Raw genomic sequence first — 25,841 nt, 5'->3', positions numbered from 1 at the left:
TGGCATGTGGTGCTGGGGGATTGAACCGCGGTCCCTGATGCTTTTGCTAAGCTTGTTCTAAGTAGGTGCTTTAGACCACTGAGCCATCTCTCCAGCCCTGGTACATTTTAGATACACATAGTGATCACATTTATCATAGAGAATTTGTACCTGCACGTGACATGACCAGTACATCTTAAAGTACACCTTGATTTAGTAACAAATGTCTTATGTGTTTTTTGCCTATTTGGATGTCAGTCTGTGTTTATAATAATTTGATAGGGCCAGCCCAATAGCTCAGTGAATTAAAGCGCCTGCTTAGGCAGATGCAGCAGCCAGCCAGGGTTCAATCACCCAGCATGCAGTGCTGGCCCTGCGCCTGGGGCACCTTGAGAAGGTGATTGAGACTGGGCATTGTGGTGCACACTTGTAATCCCAGCTCTTAGGAGGCTGAACATAGGTGGATCACTTCAAGTCCAATCTACAGAGTGAGACCCTGTAGGCTTTGTTCTAAATACAAAAATAAATAAATAAATAAATAAATAAAATAAATATATATATATATATATATAATTTGATAACCACAACATAAACAAATGAATCTGATGCTTCTCCTGCCCAATTTTTTTTTAAGTGTGGGTGGACAAAAAAGGGAAAAAAGGAATTGAGATGTGTTATGTGTATGTACCAATATCCCACACTGAGTGTAATTATTATGTACTGCAAAACATGTACTAATATTTTAAAAAAAATAAATTAAAGGGGCCAGCCAAATAGCTCAGCAGATTAAAGAACCAGCAAGCAGGCGCAGGGGCCAGAGGTTCAATCCCTGGGCTTGCCATGCTGGCCCTGACCCCAGGGTATGCTGAGAGGCAATTGAAACTGGGCATGGTGGCACGCACCTGTAATCCCAGTTCTTGGGAGGCTGTAAACAGGTGGATCACTACGAGTCCGATCTAGTAATAAGACCCTGAACACCCTGTAGACCCTTCCCTAAAATACAAAAAATAAAAATAAAATAAAATAAAATAAGGGCTGTGATATAGCTCAGCGTAAAGACTTTGGGTTCAAGTACTGCCCCCTATTTTTTCTATATTGTTTCATATTTTGCTTTTGCATATTTATTTATTTATTTTGGCAGAACCAGGGATTGAACTCAGGCCCTTACACTTGCCAGGCAAGTGCTTATTCTACTGAGCCATCTCCCTGGCCCCTAAACATTTGTTGCATTCCTTTTTTTTTTCCCTAGGAACTGGAGATTGAACTCAGGTCTTTGTGCTTGCCAGGAAAGCGCTTATTCCACTGAGCCATCTCCCCAGCGCTTTTGCATATTTAATAAAATAATGTAAAAATATTTTTCTTCTGTCCTTCCTGAGAGGTTAATGTTGTTATGAATTTAGTATGTCTTTCTAATCTATGTTTAATAAAACTTTTATAGATGTATTCTTTTTTTTTTTTTTTTTTTTTTTTGCGGAACCAGGGATTGAACTCAGGCCCTTGCACTTGCCAGGGAAGCGCTTATTCCACTGAGCCATCTCCCCGGCCCCTATAGTTGTATTCTTATATAACTAATACATATTTGATTCAATCTCCAAATATTACATAAATATTTTCATTTTACAGATCGTTTTGTGGCTTTCTTTTATGGCTTTTATTACTAACCACATTTTTTGAGATCTAGCTATGTTTGGCATATATCAATGTGGTTTATTCATTTAATCTGCTAAATAGGATACCGTATGCCATTCTACCATAGCTCACTCACTCCTCTATTGAAGGCTTCACAGTGCAGTGAATTATCCTCTCATTTGTACTTTGTCTTCAGGATACCCACCTAGAATGGAGTTCCTAAGTTGCAGATCAGAGTTTGTGCACTTAACACTTTGTTCGATGCTTGTTGTCTTTCTCATGTAATTAAAGACTCAGCAAAATTGTAAACCTGTGTATCACAGCATGGTCTTGCAAGAGGAATCTTCAGTTTTAAGCTGATAGGTGCTGTCTGTCCTTGGCATTCCTAAATGTCTCATTCTGCCCTCTCTTCTAGCGGCAGTACATACCAGTGAAAATGAAGAGCAGAGCCTTCTGGATCTTCTCTTGGGAATATGCCATGATGTATGTGGGGAGCCTCGTGGTAATCGTTTGCCTCTCCTTCTTTCTTCTCAGCTCCTGGGATTTCATTCCTGCAGTCTATGGCTTCATGTAAGTAAAAACCTCATTAGAAACTCAAGCTAATTTGGTTTTCATAGCTCCTGCTGGAATCAGGGCTCCTCAATCCTTTAAGGTGCTTCAGAGCCCCTTCAGTGTTTGTTAAACTCAGATTGCTGGTCCAGGCTTAGAGGTTCTACTTAAATAGGTCTAGGGTAGAGGCCAGGAATTTGCTTTTCTCAGGTTTTCAAATGATACAGCTGCTGCTGTTGGTCTAGCAAACAGTGTTTGAGAACCAGGGCTCTAGAGAACACCTTTGATCTAGTGGGATAAAATAGCAGTCCTTTGTAACACCCAAAGCAGCTACTGGCCTCCAATTAGGAAGTGAGGTTCAAATCCAAAGGACAGCGGATAAATTCCTTTATTGCAAGGGGTGGGGTCCCTAATAGTTTAAATATAAAAGCACCTAGCGTATGGCAGATCTCTGGAGAAAACGTAGATAGGTTCACGGTACTGCATCCTTGCCCAAATGACCTTTCTTGAACTAAGTTAGTCATTTCCAAATACTCTCCATGTGCCACACTCTGTGGGCTGCTGAGGATTAAGTGTCAGGTGAACCTGGTGGGTGACAGTCAGGGTTAAAGGGGAAAGGATCTAAAATAGCAGAGTTCTCATTTGAGACTCTAGGCTGCTTCCTTGAGTTAAATCCATCCCATGCATAACAGTTGAGTCTTTTTAGCTTATCTGATTTGGATAGTTTGTGATGCCTGGTGAAGAACTCTGTTTTTTAAGAAATCAAAAATATAACACTCTAGTGCAGCTCCGAGCCTGCCGACCATGGTCTCTGGCACCAGCTACACCGTTGCCCCTGTCACTATGGCCCATTACAAAGCCGCCAACTCAAAGCGTGAGCAGTTCCGGAGGTACTTGGAGAAGTTGGGGGTGCTAGACACGTTGACCAAGGTGTTGGTAACCTTATATGAAGAACCAGAGAAACCTACTAGTGCCTTGGATTTTTTAAAGCATCACTTAGGAGCTGCTACCCCAGAAATTGAGCTGCTTCGCCTAGAATTGGCAGAAATGAAAGAGAAATATGAAGCTACTATAGAAGAAAATAAAAAACTGAAAGCAAAGCTTGCTCAGTATGAGCCACCTCAGGAGAAGCGTGCTGAATAGGATTCTTCTCAGTTGAAAAGACAATGAAAAATGGTTTTGTATGACTTCACTAGTTTGTAGAGTATATAATCCTTTCTGAATAGATGCTATAGAACTTTTAATATGTTAAATTCATCTCTCACATTTACATGTTATAAATGCGTATACTCAGAATCACCAATAAAAACTCAATACAACTTTCTTTGGATCTTAAAGCAGGAGAAATATGGGGCCAAAGTAAATCCTGAAGAAACCTAAACAGCCATCTAATTCATTTCCTTAAAACATGTTCTGTTAGTCTTATTGGGAGTAATCATACTGGTGAGATGTTACCCAAAGACGTTTAGTGTGGAGCTGCTCCTTGGTTTAGTTCAGGATATGAGCAGAGGTACACTCATACTTTACAAGGAAGATAACAGTGTTTATAGTCCCTGTACTCAACTGGAGGAATCTGTGTGACACACGATGCTTTTGCATGGGTTCCCATGAATTTTCTGCTCTTATTTATATAATGCGGAACAAGTAACTCTTCTTTGCCACCACTTTGCCTTAGATAACTATGTGTGTGCCAGTTTGAACTCTGACACCACTGTTTTCTTCTATGCAATCACGCCCTGTCTGATAATGTTGCCTTGCTTTGCTGTGTACTTTAGTGGGGCCTAGTTGCTCATTAGCCTTTGTGTGTTGTTCGTTTTGCTTAATAATGCAGCTATGCTGATTGTGATTTATGTATCGTTAAACAGGATCACACTGTTACCCTGCCTTACTTAGTTGCTTGGTTAGTTTAGACAGAGGTAATGTAATGTTCTGGGTTCATACACTATATAATTAATAGAGCTTTTTTCCTTCCAAGTATTTTTCTAGCCTTGAATTCATTTTATCTTCACTATCCCTGTGAAGTAGGTGGGCATACATGAGGGGAGGCTGGGTGCTGAATTTTTAGGCCAAAGACTGATATTAATACAATTATTTACTAACTGTAGAACTTTGGGCATGTTAACCACTCTGAGATTTACTTTCCTCATCTGTTAAATGAGAAAAACATCTGTGCTGCCTACCTCACAGGGTTGTTGTGGGGGTCAAATGAGAATATATGTGAAAGATTTGTGGTAAAGCACTATATTCTTGGGAAAAAAAATATGTATAGCCCTCTGCTAGGGATGTAGGTCAAGGCTAGAGCATTTGCCTGGCATACTGGTGGCCTTTGGTTCAATTCTCAGCATTAAAAACATTTAAATTTTTTTTCTAAGATTAATACACACATACCCAAGAGTAGTGGTGCATGTCTGTAATCCCAGCACTTGGGAGGCTGAGACAGGAGGATTGCCAAGAGTTTGAGACCAGCCTGGGCTGCGTAGTGAGTTTAACCTACTGTATAGTGAGACACTTTCTCTAAAAGGAAAAAAGCGAACAAAAATAATATACACATTGTATATACTTTTCTTTTCTTTTATTTGGTTTTTTGAGACAGGGTGCAGTTCAGGCTGGCCTCAAGTGCACTTTGTAGCCCAGGCTGATCTTGAACTCAAAACCATCCTCCTGCCTCTGCCTCCTGAGTGCTGTGATTACAGGTGTGTGCCACCATACCTGGCTTTATATATACTTTCAGAGGAGCCAAAACTGTAGCCAGTTTTTATATGATATAACCAGACAGAAAATTTTCTAGTTAAACCCTAAATCTCAGTGTACTCTGGGGTCCTGGGGATCCTAGGAGAACCTCTGGGTGGATCCTGAAGCCCCTCCAAGTATCATTGCAAGTTCAGGTGCATAATCTCCGAGCTCCTGGTGTAGGATGTGGAACAGTGTGGGGGAGGAGGGTCTCTGGGCTGGTCTTTGAAAGCCAAAAATAGATCTTTATTTACATCTTTCCCTGCTTTGTTCCAGTGCTTCACAACTGCAGATTATAAACTTCTGGACCACGAAGGACAGGCTGATCACTTGATTTTTTAAAAAATGTTTTATTTTACCTTCTTTTATTTATTTGTTTGTTTGTTTATTTTGCAATACCAGGGATTGAATTTAGGATCCTGTGCTTGCTAGGCAGGCACTTATTCTATTGAACTATCTCCCTGGCCCTAATCTGTTGATTTTTAAGTTGAATCCTCTCTCATTTCAGATTCTTTTGGCTTAGTCCATATGTATTATAGCTTAGCATTCCTGCTGATGTTCTGCATTCCTTGTTCTGCTGCTCTCCTGTGCTCAGGCTACCTGGAGAGCCCTTCTCATCCTGCTCTCTGTAGTGGGGGAGTCTTCCTTGGCTGCCCAGCAGTGATCCCAAGTCCTCAAAAGAAAATAAAAGTGAAGCATGCCATTTATGACTCAACTCTTTTTTTCTCTCCCTGTGTTTTCTTAATTCCAGACTTTCTGTTCCAGATCTCACCCCAAACATTGGTCTTTTCTGGTACTTCTTTGCGGAGATGTTTGAGCACTTCAGCCTCTTCTTTGTCTGCGTGTTTCAGATCAACGTCTTCTTCTACACTATCCCCTTGGCCATCAAGCTAAAGTAAGTTGCTTTGTCCCTTGGTCCCCCTGTGGCCTTGCAAGTGCTCTTTTAATGGCTGCACTTGCCATCAGCTTTATGATATCTTTGGCCAAGGAACCCTGCTTGGCCGCCTCGGGTGCCTGTGGCCAGAACTAGCAGCCTAGAGGCACACACCAGCGTTGGAGCCCTGGCTTTTTCTTCCTGGCCTTACTCAGAGATGCCTGGACACAGGCTGCTGCCAAGCCCACTCACAATTATTTTTTTTTTCTTTCTATAGGGAATAGAATTTAGGACCTTGCTCTTTTCAGGGAGGCACTGTGCTGCTGAGGTATATCCCCACAGGCCCCCTTCCCCATGATTTTGGCAAGAACAGAAATTATAGGGAGGATGTCTTTGGAAAAAGTAGATGTGATTGAGTATCTTCCATCAGCAGCCCAGTGACTGTCTGAGGGGACTCAAGATGGATTAGCTGAGAGGGTGGCCACTCGCAGCTCTACCAAATAATGTTCTGATCAGTTTCTCTCAAGAGGGATTATCTGTTCTCTTCTGCAGTATGAGAGGGCTGTGCAGCGTTCTCCAATCCTAGGCACCTTTTTAGGCTGCCTGAAACATAGTCATACCAGCAACTTGTGGAGACTGGCCTAATCTTATTTTCACACACACACACACACACCCCTTATTTTCTTATTTGGGCATTTTAGAGTTGAACAAATTGATTCTCGGCAAGGTTTTTCCAGAGTCATGGAGCTTATAAGCCCCAGAACTGGAATTCAGACACGGGTCCAGAATCTCTGCTGGCTCATGCTTTTGTTAGGCCAAGCTCCTGAGGGAGGAACTTACAGTAGCCTTGGCTGTGGTTCATTATCCTGGCTTCAGAGAAGCGAGACCACGGAAGCAAATCTTCCTGAGCAAGCCCCCAGGCTGTGTGAAGAAGTGGGTCCCTGGCATGTGTTCAGTGTCACTAGGAAGGTTATAGAGGTATCTGTAAAGGATGGAGGACAGAATTGCCTGCCTTGAGGGCTAGTTGAGGTTTGTGACAATCACTTGAGATGATCATGCAGAAGAGGTTTTGCCCCAAATTTAGCAGAGTTCAGGATGTAGTTGCTATTGCCATCATTTGGTATTAGTTTATGTTTTTTCTTTTTTTTTTAATTGGTACTAGGAATTGAACTTAGAACCTGTGCTTGCCAGGCAGGCAGTGTGCTATTGAGCTATAACCCCAGCTATTAGCCTAAAATCATAATTTAGACTCTTACTAGTTAGTGTGAGAAGAACTCCAAGGGCCAGGGAGATGGCTCAGTGGAATAAGCGCTTCCCTGGCAAGCGCAAGGGCCTGAGTTCAATCCCCAGTTCTGCTAAAAAAAAAAAAAAAGAAGAAGAATTCCAGCCCTTACAAGCTGAAGTAACGGCCTGTACCTCAGTTTTCTTTCTGAACATTAAGGGCCTGCAGATTTAATTACTATATTATATATACTATACTATATAGCAAGCAGAGCACCAGCCAGGAGGCACTTCCTGCCTGGGACCTGTTTGTTGTCCTCGGGGCCTTGACAAGCACTTATTTCAGCCTGGTAATACGCTGACTTCATTTGTTTTCTTCCTTCCTGGCTCCCAGGGGAAAGGTCCAGAGCTGCCAGAGGCAGGTAGTGGCAATAATGGGAAATGTCTCTGGTTGGTTCTCTAGTGTTTTTCAGGCCCTCCTCACCTCTTCTGGGCATCTCTGGGTCCCTGCAGTTTTCTGCTGTGCCTCTGGGGCCTAGCTAGTCCCTGTCTTCCAGGTAGGCAGCCAGCCCATACCTGAAATGCCCTGAGGAGTATTTTTTGGTTCGAGGGGTGGAGTCAGTAGTCTCTGGGATGGGCCTGGTACCTGGCTGATCTTTTTCTGTTTGTCTCCCCTGCCCCTCCCTAGGGAGCACCCCATCTTCTTCATGTTCATCCAGATTGCCATTATCTCCATCTTCAAGTCCTATCCAACAGTAGGGGACGTGGCCCTTTACATGGCCTTCTTTCCTGTGTGGAATCATCTCTACAGATGTAAGTATTCTGATGCTCCCTGTGGGTGGCAGCTTGGTGTTAGCCTGGCCCTGCATGAAACAGCCAGGGAGAAAGGAATTGATAGGTATTCACTGGGCATCTGCTGTACAGGCAGCAGCAGGAGTGTGGTGCAGTGTCTACCCTCTGGTGCTGTGACTAGTGCTGATAAACTTGAGTACCATGTATTGAGTACTTACTCTATTCTAGACCTCTAAGAGTGTTACGTCCATTAGCTAATTTTATCTTCACACCAGCCTTTGAGGCAAGTATCCCCAAGAAGCAAAAATTGAAGTATAGAAAGGTAGAACCTAGGGCCAGGGAGATGGCTCAGTAGAATAAGTGCTTCCCTGGCGAGCGCAAGGGCCTGAGTTCAATCCCCGGTTCCACAAAAAAGAAAAAAAGAAAGAAAGAAAGGTAGAGCCTGTTAACTCAGATGTGACTGGGCTGGGTGCGATGGTGCACACCTGTAATTCCAGCACTTGAGAGACTAACGCACAAGGATCACCATGTATTTGAGACCTGCCTGGACTACATAGTGAAGTCAAGGTCAGCCTGAGCTACATAGTGAGATCCTGTCCCAAAACAAACAAATAAACAAATGAAAAACTGGTGACTGCTAAGGAGAATGGCTAGTTTTAGAACCTGGATCGGTGAGCCTCTCCCACACTTTGTCCAACAGGGCTTTCTGTGACAATGAAAACATCCCATGTCTGCATAGTCCAACAGAGTAGTCACTAATGTGACCAAGACACTGAATTTTTAATTTAAAATCAAAAAAGCCACATATGGCCAGCCTACCACATTGGGCAGGGCAAGTCCAGCCTTGGACTCACAACCATCCCCCAGTGTTGCACCCAGAGCTCCTAGAGCCCAGTGAGTGACCCCAGATTTCCTGCCTCCATGAAGACCCTTCTTCATTCCGCCCATGCTTTCCTCAGAGGTGGCTCTAGGCCCCAGTGCTTCCCTCAGTTGGCCCTCTCTGGCTGTTTTTTTCAGTGTCTTGAGTTACTGTAGGGCCAATATCAAGACCCCTTTGCTGCTTTGTCTCCATCACCCAGCACAGAACCTAACACTCAGAGGTAGTATTGGCGAATGTCTGCAGCTGGAGTTTGTTAAACCTCTATGAGGGCCGGGGAGATGGCTCAGTAGAATAAGTGCTTGCTTGACAAGCACAAGGGCCTGAGTTCAATCCCCGGTTCCGAAAAAAAAAAAAAACCAAAACTCTATGAAAGAGATGTTGTCAGTGACCCAGCAGATTTTTTTCTGCTGTGGCTGCACAACGAACTGTGAGGAATAAAATGGGGGAGCACAGGCTCCAGAAGAAGTGAGTCTGTTGTTTCGGGGGTTGTCTGGGTGTCGACCAGGAAGTGAGACTGAGCAGCTGCCAGTGGGAAGCCTGCCTGTTGGTGCAGGTGCCCACGAAGGTAAACAGCCAAGTGGGTGGGCCAGCTACAGGCTGCCCCGTGGGGAGGCCTGGTGGAGCGCTCAGCAGTCTGGGCTCACTGGGAAGAGACGCAGCGTCTTCTGCCTGTGACATCCTCATGGCACAGGCACAAATCACTCGGTCCAGTGGGCTGAGTCAGCTTGGGGCCCCGCAGCAGACTGGCTACTGACAAATCATGGGACATACCGAGAGGCCCCAACCTGTGACAGGTGGGCCTTCAGGACACTGCTTTTCTTTCCATAAAAGTGGGTGGTTCTTCCTTAGCTGTCTCTCCCACAGGGCTCTCACTCCCTCTCAGTGTCTGATTCCACAGTGCTGCACCCCGTCTGCAGATAGGCTGTCTTGAGCTTGCATCCTGGCTTTCCTGTCACCAGCTGTGTGTTCTTAGGCAAATTATTGAACTTATCTGGGGGATGAGGTGGATATTGGGGGTTGAGCCCAGGGATTGCCGAGCTACATTCCCAGCCCTCTACCCACTTTTTTTCTTTTGAGACAAGGTGTCACGATGTAGTTCAGGCTAACTTTGGACTATGTAGCTCGGGCTGACCTCAAACTTTGTGATCCTTCTGTCTCAGCCTCCTGAGTACTGAGGTTACAGATGTACCCAGCCATACCCAGCTCAGCTCCCTTTTTTGAAAAATTTTGAGGCAGGATCTTACTAAGTTGCCAGGCCTAGCCTCTAATTTGTGATCCTCCTGCCTCACTCTCCCAAGTAGCTGGGCTTATAGGCATGAACCACATGTGGCCACTGAACATTTCTTGGCCTCTGATTTTTTTCACCTATCAAATGAGACTGCCAGGTGCAGTAGTGCACACCTGTAGTCCCAGCACTCTGGAGGCTGAGGCAGGAGGATCGCCATGAGTTCAGGGTGAGCTTAGGCTACATAGTGAGTTCAAGGCAGCCTGAATGACAGAGCTAGACTCTGTTTCAAAAAACAAAACAAAAATCAAATGAGAAGACTGTCTTTCATGGGAGTTTGAGAAAGAAAATGTGTTAATAGCACTATGGCTATCATTAACAGTAATACTTACATGTTTGCATTATGCAAGCTTCAGGCTTGTTGCCAAGCTCACTGAAATAAATTTCCAAAACTTGAAATAAATTATTTTGTGTCCTCTGGGGCAGTGAGGCACAAAGAAGAAAGATGAGGGCTCCAGAAATCTGGGTGATGAAATAGATGCTGTAGCTTGCTGGCCAGGCAGGAACTTTACAAGCTCAGCTCCTACACAGAGGAGGTTGCCACCCGCGCTGCACCTGCGGCAAGGAGTGCTGGCGTTTGGGACTTAGAGCTCTGAGTCACTCCACCAGCGATGCTCATCCTCCACCCTGAGCCTTGACATTCCTGAACAGAGAACTGAGGCGGTCTTCGGGCCTCATGGGTGCAGTATATCGGCAGGAATCCAGTGCTTGTGTGCCTGGTCTCGCTGCACCTTTCAGTTTTCCTGAACTGGACAGTGGGGAGGAAAAGAGAAACTGGCTCTGCCCCGACATGGGCCTGGAGGCTGGCTTCCGTGGAGCTGGGGCCAGGAGGAGCAGACAGATGCGCGGTCCTGTGTCAGGGGCAGCGTGCTGGTGGCGCTAGAGCCAGCCTGCGGGGTCCAGCTGTAGAAACAGCTCCCCAAGGGCTGGAGTAGATTGTGTGTTGTACTATTGTACAGAGCTAAAAGAATATTAATAAAATAAGCCAGGAAAAGTGACACACACCTGTAATCCCAGCTACCTGGAGGATGGAGGGAGGAGGATCACAAATTTGAGGCCAGCCTTGGCAGTTTAGTAAAACCCTATCTCAAAAAATGAAATATAAAATGAAAGGGCTGGGGTGTACCTCAGTGGTAGGGCATTTGCTAAGCGTGAGCAAGGCCCTGAGTTCAATCCCAAATACTGCTTAAAGGGGAGGAAAAAAAAAAAGGAAGAAATCCTGAAGAATAATTACATAGTAAGTTCCCGTGTCTGTAGTTTAAGAAGAGAAATGTTACCTTGACCTTTGAAACCCCATTATGCTCCTCCTGATAAGACTGGACTTTTCAAATCGGTTTTTATTTCTGAGTGACTAAGACAGAGAGAAGGAAAGTGATTCACCAGAAGGATCAGCTTGTCCCTGGTAGTGCCAGGAATTGGATAGGGCTCCCAGTGAGTGCAGTGGGGAACCTGACTCCTTGGGGCCTCGCAGATCTGATGCAGGGCAAGCCCTTCGTTTCCTCAGCCGTGGTCATCTCTGACGCCTCCTGTTGCCCAGAACAAGCTGTCCTGTGCCCCAGGTCCCCAGTTCCACGTGCTCTGGCATGTAGCTTTAATCTTCTGACCTATTACCAGCAGGAGTGAGTGGCAGCTCTGTGTTCCTGCAGAGGTCACCACAGGCCAGAAGCCACTTGGATGCTGGTCCTCCCAGCACATGGGAATGTCAAGTGTCACTTCTAGACCAGAAGCTATGTGTGAGCCTCTCTCCTCTTTGTACTTTTCTGTCACTTCGTCTGTAAAGTTTCTGTCCCTGGCTAGAGGCACAGGACCAAAAACCAACCCAATCCGTCAGGTACCAGTAGTTTCATTTTAGAAATAGTGTGTATTCTCAGCAAAAGAAATTTCCAGGGGTTGAAGAACCACTGAGAATTAGAAATGATAGTATTGGAGCAGAGGCATGGTGAGCAGATTTCTTTTTTCTTGGGGTTTTCACATTGTTTCATAACAGCAGCAACGACCCTCAGTATAAACATCCCATTTCTTGGCCTCTCTGCTTCTAGAGTAGAAGAGGTAGAAGCGTCTCTGAGAGGCCACTGAGACCTGTGTCAGGAATTTGAACTCCCAACTTTGATAACCCAGGACCACAGAAATTTCATATCACAAAAGAGGAACTTGTAAGTCCCCTCGGCCATTGTCCAAATTGTGGGATTTCATGGACAAAAGAGGATTTTTTTAAACAACAGTAACAACAGCAGCAGTCATCTTGGGGCCAGGATGTAGTTCAGACTATGAATTGCTTTTCTTACTATTCTTACTCCATAGACAGTGGCAGCTCTTCGGCAGACTGTCAGGGTGTCGGGCAGCCTCCTAGGATCACCCAGGAAGTGTGTGAAGCCCTGCGGGTGCCTGGCCCTACCCTAGAGACCCTGACTCCGTCCTGGTGGGGCTTCCTTCCCCAGCCAGGATTTCATTTTGCAGCTGGAGCTGAATCATCTGTCAGCTAGTCACCGTCCAGTTTCTGCCCAGTCATTGCACAACTGAGACAAACTGCCTGAATATTTGGGAGTTTCTCCATCCTTTAAATTTCCCAAAACTCTGGCTTACAGCTGGGGAGATGGTTCAGTGGAATAAGCGCTTCCCTGGCAGCGCAAGGGCCTGAGTTCAATCCCCGGTTCTGCCAAAAAACAAAACAAAACAAAACAAAACAAAACACCTCTGGCTTACAGAAGGGATTTCCTGAAGGTCAGGATCAGAAAGGAGTTAGAATTCTTTTTAGAAAGGTGTTCTTTCAATTAATTTATTTTAAATAATATTTAGTAGTTTTAAACAATATAAATAGGAATAATAACATAATCCTGATAACTCTTGAATTAAAAGAAACAAATGAGATTTGTGCAGATGGTCTCCCTGCTCTCCAGAGATGATCACTAGTTCCAGAACCTGTGTATATGTCCCCTTACATAACAGAGGAGACTTGAAGGATGTGAAGGAGATAGAGTATCCTGGATTATCCAGGTGGGCCTGAGAATCATCCCAAGAATCATCAGAAGTAGAAGATGTAGCTTAGTGTCTGTGAATCTAAGACTGGTCCAAAAAAATAATCTATTTGAAGAAAAAAGAAAAGAAAGAAACAGCAGAAGAAAAAGAGGTCAGAGGGAGGCACTAGGAGACAGTGTCAGTCTCCATTCCTGATTTTGAAGCCGGAAGTATCAGGGTCCCAGGAGTGCAGGCAGCCCCAGTGCTGGTAGAGTCAAGCAAATGTGTTCTCCCCAGAGTCTCTGGAGGGATTGCAGCCCAGCCCAGACTCTTGGTTGCAGCCCCTGAGACCCATTCCAAACTTCTGACCCCTAGAACTGTGTGTTAATAAATTTTCTTCTTTAAAACCACTACATTTGGGGGAAATTGCTATAGCAGTAATAGAAAACTAGTACACACAGTCATACATCTATGCCAGTTTGTCATGGATCTTATTTAATCTACATTATAGTCCTATACAATAGGTATTTTAGCTCTGAAACATAAAAATGTTTTTCATTTAAAAAAACAGAAATGAGGAAACTTAGAGACACTTGCTAATAAGTGACAGAAAAGGATTTTAACCCAGGTCTCTAGAGGCTAGGACTTCCTATCCAGCTAGACACTGCCTGCCTGCCTGAGCAGCACCTCCATGTGGCAGGACTTCCCTGGAAGCTCAGCGTGGAGTGATGCCAAGCAGGGAGAATGTCAGACACAGATTTGCTGATGGCAGTCTAAGGGAGAGTGAGTTATATATAAAGAGCAAGAAAGGGACCTGGGGGGACCAGTGAAGAATGATGGAAAAACCTGTTTCTGAGACCCCAGAACTGTGGCATCTTGAGACCCACCACGGAGCTCTGCTGTCTGCTTCCGGCTGTGCTTCCCACCTGTGATTCCGTGCGGCCAGATGGCGCCTGCATGGGAAGAGGGAGGAGTTACTCTTGGATGTTCTGAGGTTGGGTGTCTTCTTGAAATGGTGTGTCTGCAAACTTTAGAGGCACTCATGGCATCACCACCAGTGTCTACCCTGGGACCAGAGACTAACCTAGACGCTCCCACCAGCTGCGGGCATAGGGACCATGGAATCAGGAGCTGAGGTTTGCCTCTTGGTGCCCCAGTGCCTCTGAGCCTCGTGAGCTGCTCCCACAGCCTCTGTCCTGTGGCGCCATCCAGCAAAGGGAGTGTGCTGGAGCCCAAGCGCAGGCCTAACTGTGACCCTGTGTCTTTGCAGTCCTGCGGAACATCTTCGTCCTTGCCTGCATCATTATCGTCTGCTCCCTGCTCTTCCCTGTCCTGTGGCATCTCTGGATTTATGCAGGAAGTGCCAACTCCAACTTCTTTTATGCCATCACTCTGACCTTCAATGTCGGGCAGGTAAGTGCTAACGGCAGCACGGAGCCAGGGGTTCATTTTGTAGTCTCGTGCATTCAGCCAAGCCCTGGGGTTCCACATCCTGGGGATTTGGACGTGGAGGAGTGACCGCTTCTCCCTCACGTGGCTCGCAGTCAGGCAGAGGGGAGGGCAGTTAGAGCAGAGCTGCTGGGCTCTGTGCTGAGCTGGTCACCTTACTGAATCCTCATAGCAAGCCCAGCAACAGGCATTGTTGTCTCTGATTTATAAATGATTGGCATCATCTATAAATGAGGCTCCATGTCTCTTGCCCAGCATCAGCAGAAAGGCCAAAAGCAAATGTGAGCAAGGCCTGACTTGCTGACACTGAGTGTGGCACCTATAGTGTATACACCGAGTAGGGTAGGGTGGAGGGACGGAAAGGCACTCGGGGCGAGGACAGCAGGACCGAGGCAGGGTTGGGCGAGTCACACATGAACTGTGTGGCTGGGTGGAATGGGGAGGAGAAAGTGGGGGCACAGCCTGCGGAGTCCCAGTGAGGAGTTTGGCCCTTCCTCGGCTGGGGAAAGTCTGTCCCTCAGCTCCAAGAGCAACAGCTCAAGCATCGCAGTCCTCAGTGGGAGTCTGTTAATAATACAGCTTCCCTATGGTAACTGTCACAGTTCCATGTCACTGATTGTTTTTCAAAGAAAAGACAGGTTGGGTGTGGTGGCATACTCCCAGCACTTGGGAGGCTGAGGCAGGAGGATTGCCATCAGTTCAAGGTCAGCCTGGGCTACCTAGTGAGTTCAAAGCCAACTTGAACTGAATAGCAAGACCCTGTCTCTTTAAAAAATGAGCAGACTTCTGGGTCATTCTGCCAGAGTTTTGGTGGCAGAGGGCCTAGCAAACCTGTGGATTGGCCTACCCTTCCTGAAGTTTCCTGGTCTACTGGGGTGCCTTCTTTCAGGTCCTTCATGTTGAAGTCTTAGGAGAAGCATTTGTTCTACTTCCTGTTGCAATTGCCATCAGCATAGCCAGGCGTTTGCTGTGCACAGCACTCAAGATAAAAGCCAGGTTACAGGAAAGATGAGTGATGCCAGAGGCCAGTCCCCAGGGGAGTTCTGCCTCCAGGATTAACTGCTGTGAGGAAAGAAGGGCCTTTAGATTTTCCAGAGAGTGCTGGGATTGGCATTTCCTCGTGGACATTTCTGCTGCAAGGACTGTCGTCCAGGCATTTGTCCTGGATTGTGAACAGCAAGCAGGAAGCGAGACGGAGGCCGGTGTCCTGGCAGCGCTTCCTGCCTATGTCTCATGTGGCAGGAGTTTGCAAGTTTCAGTTTTTGTCTGAAGAAAGCAAAAGTCTGCCCTGGTTCTTCTGTCTTGCTGGAATTTCCTTCCTTTTCCCTGCATGCCAGTGGCCGGCAGGTGAGGGTGCTGGGCCTAGTTGTGCTTCTTGGGAGGTTAATGAGCTTCACAGAAGTTGTCCTCGGCCTGTTCTTGTCCTGAGTCTCTAGTTTTAGTTGGGAAATATTGTTCAGTGACTATGAAGTGTCTGTGGAACTTGCCATATAACAAATGTTTTCCCTTGTGATTGTCCCTCTGAGGGAAGGGTCTACACCAATCGCAAGGGCGTATTGGCACTTGGTCAGGTGCTCCTAAAGGCAGGAGAGACCGAATTATTAGAAAGGAATTGGGGTTGGGCAGTGTCTTATTTTCTCTCTCTCTCTCTCTCTCTCTCTCTCTCTCTCTCTCTCTCTCTCTCTCTGTCTCTGTCTCTGTCTCTGTCTCTGTCTCTGTCTGTCTCACTAATTTTGAAGCAGAGTCTCACTATGCAGTTTAGGCAGGCCTTGAGAGCTTATTTTGTAGCCCAGGCTGGTCTTGAACTCCCAAGGATACTCCTGCTTGATGAAGTGTTTTTTTCATTTGGGGTTTTTCACTTAGTGATCTCATCATTTCTTTTCTTTTTCTTAATACCAGGGATGGAACTCAGGTATTTAAAAAAAAAAAAAAAATACCCTAGCGAGGCAGGCACTTATGTTGCTGAACTATCTCCCCAGCCCAGTGCTCTCATCTTGAGAGCATTCTTTTAATGGCTCTGTCATATGCCATAGTTTGGAGGCACCATGATTTATTTGACCAAATAAACCCATGTTTTTAGGCATTAAGGTTCCTTCTGGTTATTTTGCTACTTGAAATGAAAATACCATGTTCTTTTACTCCCATGCCAGTATTTTTGAAGATAGATTCTAGGTGGTGGGATTTGCTGAAGGAGAGGGCCTATGCATGTTGTCACTGAAGGATATCACCAACAGGCTGTGTCAGCCTGCAGGGGTCCAGGTACTCTTTTTTTTTTTTTTTTTTTGAGACAGGGTCTTGCTTTGTCACCCATTCAGCCCTTAAGTCATCCACCTGTCCTAGCCACCTGTGTAGCTAGGATCACAGGCATGGGCCACCCCACCCAATGGGCTCCTTAAATTGGCAGATTATTAGGTATCCACTATGTATCATTGGCCTCCTTGACAACCTCAGTTGGTCAAATACTTCCAGGGGTATAGGGCTGGAGCTCAGTTGCTGCTGGTGCCAGATGGCAGAAGGGACATGTCAGGTGGGGCACTTGCTCAGTGGCAGACATGCAGAGTGTGGAGTCCAGGAAAATGACTGAGGTAGGGGAGCCTTCTCATCTCAAGGTTATAGTGTCCGTGCCCCACCCTACTTTTTGAGACAGGGTCCCTTTATGTAGCTCAGGCTGGTCTTGAACTCACTGTAGAGCCCAAGATAGCCTGGAACCCACAGTGATCCTCCTGCCCTGCAGCCTCCAAGTTCTAGGATTTTTGGTGTGAGGCACCACACCCAGCTATCCCTGCCTTTTAGCCTGGAACCACGGAATGTAAATACAGGACTTCTAGAATTTCATTAAGAGTTCAGTATTCTCTCAGAAAGGCCCTTTCTGAAATCTGCTGTGTTGTCTCTTGGCCTTCTACTTGTTTCCTTCACAGCATTTACCTGGTCTGTAACTTGCGCTCCTCCCTGATTGCTTTGTGAAGGTAGTGATCTGCCTGTCTGCCCCCACCGCCTTGCAGGGTCCCTAACTACCAGATTAGTATTTGACACAGGCAGCTGCTTAGCGGGAGTTTCAATGAATGAATGAACTAAAGAGCCAAGGAGAGTAACGTGTGACTCCTGAGCAGATATGCAGAGTAGCTGCTGGAGGAGTCCACGGAGCAGGATTGGCTCTTTCGTTGGGTGGCCAGTAGTCTGGTCATTTGAGAGATCAGAGGATGGGGGTAGACAGTGGACCTTTCAGACTTTGAGAGCGTGAAGGGAAGGAGGGGGAGGGGAGCAGGTCACCCCCTCTGGCTGGGGTCGGTTCGCAGCTCCATCCCTACCATCTCTGGTCTCTGAATGGCCTGCACAGCCAAGTCTGTGACTAGCTTCTGCATGGCCTTGTTGGTGCTTCCCCTCAGATAGTTGGCATTTATGTCGTGTCCCTGTCACACAGCCTGCTTGCTATTTATTATTTATTTGTTTGTTTATTTATTTATTTATTTATTTGTCACAGGGTCTTGCTACACAGCTCAGACTTGTACTGATCCTCCCGTCTCAGCTTCCCCAGTCGAGGAGTACAGGCATGCGCCAACCACGCCCAGTTTCAGGGCCAGCACAGCATACCCGGGATCTGGGGGCCTGCTCAACACAGTACCAGGGATCAATCCTGGGTCCCTGTGCTTCCCAGCCAGGCGCTCAGACTGCCAAGCTATCTTCCTAGCCCCAGCCTACTGTATAATCAACATCTACCTGGGAAGGTGCCTGGAGTCCCCAGGTTCATTCCCCTCTCCCTGAGTCAGGCAGGTCACAGCTGTCCGGGGACCCAGGTGACTATAGATTTCAAGCAGGGATCCAGAACTTGCCAAAAATAGGAGCTTTGTATGGAATATAGAGGATATCTTGGCTGATAGTTTTTTTTTTTTTTTTTTAATTTTTATTTATGTGTGTGTGTGTGTGTGTGTGTGTGTGGCCAGCTCAGCCCACCAGGGGGCGGCGTTAGCTGGCATGTGGTGCTGGGGGATTGAACTGTGGTCCTTGTGCTTTGCTAAACTTGTTCTAAGTAGGTGCTTTAGACCACTGAGCCATCCCTCCATTGGCTGATAGTTTTTGGTAAAGTCTTGCTCCATTTGAGTTGATCAGTTCCATACCCTATTACAAAATAAATTATGTGTAGATTATGAGTTACGCCAGCAGGCACAACTGTTCCAAAGCCCCATCCTCTTCCCCAGGGATATTAAATATTTTCAGCATGTGGCACACATCATTTGCTAATTACAGTTGTGCCTTAGAGTCAGTAACAGGAAATGACAGCAGTAAACCATCCGTGGGGGTGTGCATGGGTGCTGCCTGTGTGGGAGAGAGAAGAGCACCGGGATTGACAGTTGGAGGTCCCCCTCCAGCTTCTCACTCTGTGACCTTCAACAAGTAGTTTAGTGTCTGCTACAGTTTCTCATTCTCAAAATCCAGAGTGATTGTCCCTACCCCATCCCACATCGGATGTTTAGTGGATTGAAATAACACCTGGGTCCTCGTGCTGTTAATCGCATGTTGACCTGGGAAATACAAGGACATCATGACCTTCAAATACCCAAAGTAAACTCCCCTCAACTGGCATTCAGTCCCCAAACTGTGAGGAGAACAGATGACTTCCTGCCTCTTTTCTTAAAATTTACTTTGTGGGTTGGTGACCGGAGCAGGAAAAATAGTGATCAAGGATGATGTATGAGTAAAAGGAACATTGTTTTTTGTTTTTTGTTTTTGTTTTGTTTTTTGTTTTGTTTAATTAATTAATTTATTTATTTGGTGTGTGTGGCCAGCTCAGCCCACCAGGGGGCGGGGCTGGCTGGCATGTGGTGCTGGGGGATTGAACCGTGGTCCATGTGCTTTGCTAAGCTTGTTCTAAGTAGGTACTTTAGACCACTGAGCCATCTCACCAGCCCAACATTGTTTTAAAAGAGCATGATAAAGTATCTCATCTGCCTAAATAACTTTAAAAATAGGAAACAAGGAAATCTTCCTTACAGTTGTAATTAACGGTAGCTCACGCTTGAGGGAGCGAGGCAGTCTGGCCCTGTGTGGTCCCTGGCATGACTATCTATAGCACGTGCCTGAGTGGCCTTCTGCACCTCTCGCTGTGTGTTTGCAAACACGTACTTGTGTGCTTCGGTGGAGTTCCACTGGTGTGGGTTTGTGTGCGCGTGCAGACTTTTATTACAGGTATCACAAAGGAAGGATAATTTTTCCTTGCTTTTAATAAAACACGTTGGAGGGAGCCGGGGAGATGGCTCAGTAATAAGCGCTTCCCTGGCAAGCGCAAGGGTCTGAGTTCAATCCTCGATTCTGCAAAAAATAAATAAGTAAATAAATAAATAATAAAAAAATAAAACACCTTGGCAACCTTCCCTGCTCATAGGAGGAACCTCCTCTTTCAGTCCTGCAGTTGTGAACTGAGCACATTTCTCCGTGTAACTACTCTCCTCTGACAGCCCTGTAGGTTATTTTCCTTTTTCTGCTGCTATAAGGAATTCATTTAATCTTCATAACAACCCTTGGAGGAAAACAATTTCATCATCTCATATGCAATTAAGGAAGCTGAGGCGAGTTGGGGTGAGAGGTTCACCCAGAGTCCCCAAGCTTAGAAGGGGCATATTTATTTGTGGTCGTGTTTGTCACACCCTCAGCACCAGGGAGACTACTCAGTGACTCAGTTACCAAGGCCTGAATGGCTTGAGATGAAACCGCATTTCATGAGCAATGATCTAACCCAGTTCTGTACACTCCAACCTCCAGTGCCAGTTGTTTCATCAGAGCCAGGCTTGTGTCCTTCTGGATTCCTGAGGCAGGACAGAGCCCGATCCCTTTTCTTACCCAGGCGGTGGTCCCAAGGACCCCACTCATGCTCGGTGTCAGTGTCCAAGTGACCCCTTGCTTGTGCTCGCCTCGCCCTGCCTCATGGAGTCTGCAATGCTGCTCTGCAGCTGGTGGCCTCTGTCACAGGGCCCAGCCCCAAGCCTTCCCTGCACACAGATAGCAGGCTGGCCCTGCTTTGGCTGTTCCGCCTTCTGCCTCTGGGGCCACCTGGACACCAACCCTTTAGCACACTGAGCCTTACCCAGAACTCAGTTTTCGCTGTACCCAAAGGAAATCAATCTCCTATCTGGAATTGCCTCTCAGTTGGCCTCCGTGTCCATAGCATCCGTCCCTTTTTCTCTCCCTCCCTCCATTTCTTTCTCCTTTTCTCTCCTCCCCCAGGTTTGACATCTAGAACCCGCTTGCTCCCATATATCCAGGAAGTATCTTTTCCAAGTTCCCTTCAGAACCCCAGAGCTGACCCTGTCACACTGCCCTGTCCTGCCTGATTTTCTTTAGCCACCCCCCCACACACACACACACAGTGGACACCTCAGAAGTTGGGCATCTCATTTATTCCCAGCAGAGTGCTTGGTGCTTAGCAGGTACCTAATATTTGTAAAGAAATAAAGTAGTGCTAAGGAATTATATGACTGGTCTAGAGCCAACAAGCTAGTACAGATGTGTCAATGTGGCATCTTTTTTTTTTTTTTTTTTTTTTTTTTATTTTAGGAAAGGATCTACAGATTGTTCAGGGTCTCACTACTAGATCAGATAGTAGTGATCCGCCTGTTTACAACTTCCCAAGAGCTGGGATTATAGGTGTACGCCACCACACCCAGTCTCAATCACCATCTCAGCATGCCCCGGGGATAGGACTGGCACTGCAGGCCCAGGGATCAAACCCCCGGCCCTTGTGCCTGCTTGCAGGCACTTTAATCCACTATTTGGCCAGCCCAACATCTGACTTTCATTTCCTGTAGTGGAGCATGTTCGGGATGTCACTCCCCTTCTAGTCTCACCCTCTCTGTCCCTGCTACCCTTTAACCCACTGCTCCATGAGCTCCATCACAGCCCAGAGGGAGACTCGGTCCCACCAAGCTGTCCCTGGAAGGCAGTGCCAAGAGGGCACAGACCAGCACATGCCTCCAGAGTGACGGTCCTATGTGGTTCTGGGGCCAGAGCTGGAGGCAGGATTACAGGAGTGTGCCACCACGCCCAGCTCCTCAGCTCTTTAAAAAAAAAAAAAATTCTGTTTTTTGAGACAGGGTCTTCTTGCAAAATCAGTACATCGCCTAGGCTGGGCTGAAACTTGTGATCTTCCAGCCTGCTGGGATTGCAGGCTGCATTGCAGTGCTTGGCCTGTGTTAACACCTTACTTTACACAGTATGTGTGTGAAACTTAAGAAACTACTCTGGAACAGCACTGTTAGCTGAAGACCAGTGGGGTTTCATGTTTTCCAGTCATGCCTTCCTCTTTTCTGGGACCCACCTTAGGGGCTGCTAAGCACATGTGCGTTGCCACTATCCCAGGGTCCTCTGCTCTGCTCCTCCAAATTTCCTTGTCTTATGACTGTGACAGTCATGAGGTTCTCTGGCAGGGTCACACTGAACACCTTCCAGGCCATGTGTGATGTGTGCACTGGGGTTTGGGCTTTTAGGAAACATCTCCAGGAAAGACGCCCTTTCATCACATCCCATCTAGATGCTGCTGGCAGTGTGCCATTTACCCTCAGCACTTGGTTAAGATGTTGGCCAGAGAATTCTTCTTTTTTCCCTGCTTCCAAGCAGGAAGTGCATCCACAAGTCTGATCCACCCTGGCGCAGAGGAGTGGGCAAGAACTGAGCGCCTTCCCCCTGAAGAGGAAGGCCCCACAATAGTTTGGATTTTTTTTTTTTTTTTTTTTTTTAAAGAGGGAAAGAGGGGCTGGTGAGATGGCTCAGTGGTCTAAAGCACCTACTTGGAACAAGCTTGGCAGAGCTCAGGGACCGCGGTTCAATCCCCCAGCACCACATGCCAGCCAGCCCCGCCCCCTGGTGGGCTGAGCTGGCCACACACACACACAGACACACACACACAAATAAATAAAAAATTAAAAAAAAAAGAGGGAAAGATTTATCTAGTTTAGTTTGTGTTGGAATTCTGAAGGAAATTTTTCATATTTCTGTGTTGATTCATTTATTTATTTATTTATTTATTTTTACATTTATTTATTTATTATGTGTGTGTGTGTGTGGCCAGCTCAGCCCACCAGGGGGCGGGGCGGGCTGGCATGTGGTGCTGGGGGCTTGAACCGTGGTCCCTGTGGTTTACTAAGCTTGTTCCAAGTAGGTGCTTTAGACCACTGAGCCATCTCACCAGCCCCGATTCATTTATTAGTTGTTTTACATTTCATTTTTAACAAGGTAATACATGTACAACTTAAAGCATAAAGCTTATAGGAAAAAGAATAGCTAAGATCTTAGTAAGATCTAATATTCTTATTCTGTTATTTGTATTTCTTACCCCACTTTAAAAATTTTTTTTTTTTTTTTAGTACAGAGTTTACAGGGTCTCACTATGTAGATCAGACTCGTAGTGATTCTCCTGTTTTCAGGCTGCAAGCCGCTGGGATTACAGAAGCATGCCACCATGCCCAGTCTATAATTTTCTTTTTTCTTTCTTTGTGGCACAGAGGATCAAACTCAGGACCCGCACTTGCCAGGCAGGCGCTTATGCTGCTGAGCTATCTCCCCAGCCCTCCCCACACTTTTTAGACAAGGTTACTAAGTAGTTCAGACTGGCCTTGAACTTGCAGTAATGCTCCTATCTGAGCCTCCTGCGCGCTGAAATTACAGGTGTGTGCCACCACACCCAGCCCCTACTTCATTTTCTTTCTGTTAGCTTGGAGCATATGTAATTGCAATATTCAAATTTTGGGGAAGGGTCTACAGGGTGTTCAGGGTCTTACTACTAGGTCAGACGGTAATGATCCACCTGTTTACAGCCCCCCAAGAGCTGGGCTTACAGGCACGTACCACCATGCCCAGTGTCAATTGCTGTCTTGGTGTGCCCGGGGGGGGGGGGGGGTGGAGGTGGGGCTGGCAAGGGGACCCCTGGCCCCTGCGCCTGCTTGCAGGTGCTTTAATCTGCTGAGCTATTTGGCCGGCCCTTCAAACATTTTTAACCTGCAAAAATAGCAATTTCATACAATTCCACCTGATAATCTAATAGTTCTATTTCCTTTAGCCAGCAGATTGTCCTGTGACGCTGAGTTGTCTCATTTTGTTTGGTTATGCGTTGTGACTTTGCACCCACCCCTCACGTAACCTAGCTCAGGGATCAGGCTCGTCTTTCCCATATGGGGCATCTTGGGGCCTGGCTGAGAAGGGTGCCCAGGGTATAAGGTCAGCCTTTGTGTGACTGTTCCTGCCCCTGCCCTTAAGCACCCTCTCAGAACTATCTGGTCGGCTGATCCCCAGAGTCCCGGGCCCCAGGCACATTGCTGTCCAGGGTCCATGACCACTAGTCCAGCTGATAGTCAGGTTAGGCCAAGTGTTTCTGATTCACTAAGGAGGACTATGAAATCATCAGAGAGGTTCTGTGGTGACAGAACGGCAGGTGGTAACCTGAGACCATCAGTGTCATTAGCCCCTCTGAATGCTGCTTAGCTGCTCCAGCCTTGGGAAAAGGTTCTGGAGGCCTGGACTCCAGCCTCAGCTCGGCCTCACATTTGTCCCAAGCCCCTGGCCAAGTGTCTCCCAAGAGAAGCCAACTGCCTCAGAACTGTGCCTGCAGTGGCGAGTGCCTTTTCCTTCAGCCTGGCATGGGGTTGGGCCCTGGCCTTCCTGCTTCATGCACCAAGGTCTTGAGCAGCTTGGGCCAAATGGGTATGTAACCCTTTGGGGTCTAATGTGCAGGGAGCCTGGCAAATCCTTGATCCTTCTCTGGACCTCCATGAGGATGACAGTAAGTTAAGCTTTCTCCTTTTGAGACAAAGTGTAGCCCAGGCTGGCCTTGAACTCAGTGATCCTCCTGCCTCAGCCTTCTGAGTGCTGGGATCACAAGGGTGTGCTGCCACACCCTGCCGTTCCTTTTCATTCTGTGGCCTAGAAGTTAGGCTGAATTGGGTAGAGAGGTTGCAGTAGCACAACCACTCAGAGCCCATCCTGATGGAGCTTCCTGTCCAGGAAGCAGGACCATCATCAGGCAGTCACGCAGAATATAAAATTATACTCGATGAGTTTGTGCCAGAAAAATCCCCAGAGGTTAACAGGTCCAGGACCTAATCTGGGGTAGGAGGTGATCCTTCCTGAAACCTGAAGGGCAAGCAGCTGTTGACCAGATGGAGGAGAGCACGTTCCAGGGAGAGGAAACCACAGCCACCTGCAGGGGAGTGAGATGGCCCAGAGAGGGTGGTGCACGACTGTAGGCAGGGACTGAGCACAAGGCCTCAAAGCTGGGCATGGTGGTGCATGCCTATGATCCCAGCACATGGAGGGAGGGAGGGAGGGAGGGAGGGAGGGACAGAGACAGAGACAGAGACAGAGACAGAGACAGAGACAGAAAAAAGAAAAACAAGGCCTCAGAGCCCTGTGAGCTTGACCTTCACCAAGGAGCACTGTGATCAGATTTGTGTTGAGCAAAGCTCCCTTGCTGCCAGGGAACACAGTGGAAAAGCAGGTTTGATATCAGGGAGTCCAAGACAAGGCTTTGCTGATATTTAGATGACAGTGGCTTTTCCAGAGTAGGGACTGTGGGGATGGAAGGTGGGCTTGGAAGTCCAGAGGTACAGCTGATGGGCCTGACTCAGGTGGGTCTATGGCTTGGGCTTCTGGATGGAAGGTGGGGCACAGGTACTGGGCAGAAGCCAGTTTGACCAGGGTAAATAGGGCACCTGGTAAGGGCCTGGCTGTGTAAATATGTGCCAACACTGAGAGGTGAGGACACAGCACAGAGCTCACACCCCACCAGTCTGGAGGTAGGGGCTGGGTAGAAGGGTAAGAGGTGGAGGTGGAGCATGGGTAATTGCCAAGGGCCAGCAAGGTCTTTCAGGGTTGGTGTTTGCCCTGGGAAGGCGTGTCCCTGGGCAGAGCATTGTTCTTGGTCCTGGATAGGCTGGGCGTCTGATGGAAGACACTAGATTAGGGCTCCCATCTCTTAACCCCTGTCTTACCCTGGAGGGGCCTTCACATGCTTTCTCTCCCCACCTCCAGATCCTGCTCATCTCTGACTACTTCTACGCCTTCCTGCGACGGGAGTACTACCTCACACACGGTCTCTACTTGACTGCCAAAGACGGTACAGAGGCCATGCTTGTGCTCAAGTAGGCCTGGCTGGACACAGGGCTGCTTGGACCTCAAGTGGGCAAGGGCCAGAAGCTGGCCAGGCCCCCTATCCAGTGTTGCCAGCAGGCAAGGCCTTGGGAAGAAGAGGTTGGAGCCTACAGTCACAAATCTCTGGCACCAGTAGGGACCCATGGCTGACAGCAAGGGAACAGGTGTGGGGAACAGGTGGGAACATATCACCTGGCGCCTCCTTTGTGGCTCTGTGCACCAAGGAACTCTCTCCCAGGCAGGAAAGGGGGTAAGCAGCAGATCAGCCGGACTTAACAAGTTGTTGTTACTAAATAAATGTTTTTGTTATGAAACAGCTACTCTGAGACCACATCCGACCTGGCCTGCAGTGTGGCCAGCGTATA

General features: G+C 47.1%; 2 protein-coding genes across 2 annotated transcripts in view; both read left to right on the top strand.

Annotated features, from left to right (window-relative positions):
• Pigu (phosphatidylinositol glycan anchor biosynthesis class U) overlaps positions 1-25,796 on the top strand; it is a 139,132-nt gene extending 113,336 nt beyond the window's left edge. Inside the window, exons 8-12 of the mRNA XM_004630832.2 lie at positions 2,024-2,178; positions 5,639-5,782; positions 7,671-7,795; positions 14,165-14,307; positions 25,357-25,796. Coding sequence (XP_004630889.1) covers positions 2,024-2,178; positions 5,639-5,782; positions 7,671-7,795; positions 14,165-14,307; positions 25,357-25,470 — 681 coding nt within the window. The 3' untranslated portion in view covers positions 25,471-25,796. The remainder of the gene's footprint in view (positions 1-2,023; positions 2,179-5,638; positions 5,783-7,670; positions 7,796-14,164; positions 14,308-25,356) is intronic.
• On the top strand, positions 3,001-3,300 carry LOC101564811 (c-Myc-binding protein-like). The gene has a single exon (XM_012514680.1). It carries the CDS (start codon positions 3,001-3,003, stop codon positions 3,298-3,300), a length of 300 nt encoding a protein of 99 aa, XP_012370134.1.
• Positions 25,797-25,841: the final 45 nt, after the last annotated feature.

Source organism: Octodon degus, unplaced genomic scaffold, assembly GCF_000260255.1.
Source record: "Octodon degus isolate 3935 unplaced genomic scaffold, OctDeg1.0 scaffold00037, whole genome shotgun sequence".
NCBI classification, from domain to species: domain Eukaryota; kingdom Metazoa; phylum Chordata; class Mammalia; order Rodentia; family Octodontidae; genus Octodon; species Octodon degus.
The sequence above is the reverse complement of the archived record's forward strand: the minus strand, read 5'-3'. Positions and strand labels throughout refer to the sequence as shown.

Excerpts from the sequence above, each read along its gene's own strand:
- LOC101564811 (XM_012514680.1), top strand. The coding sequence starts at position 3,001 with ATGGCCCATTACAAAGCCGCCAACTCAAAGCGTGAGCAGTTCCGGAGG.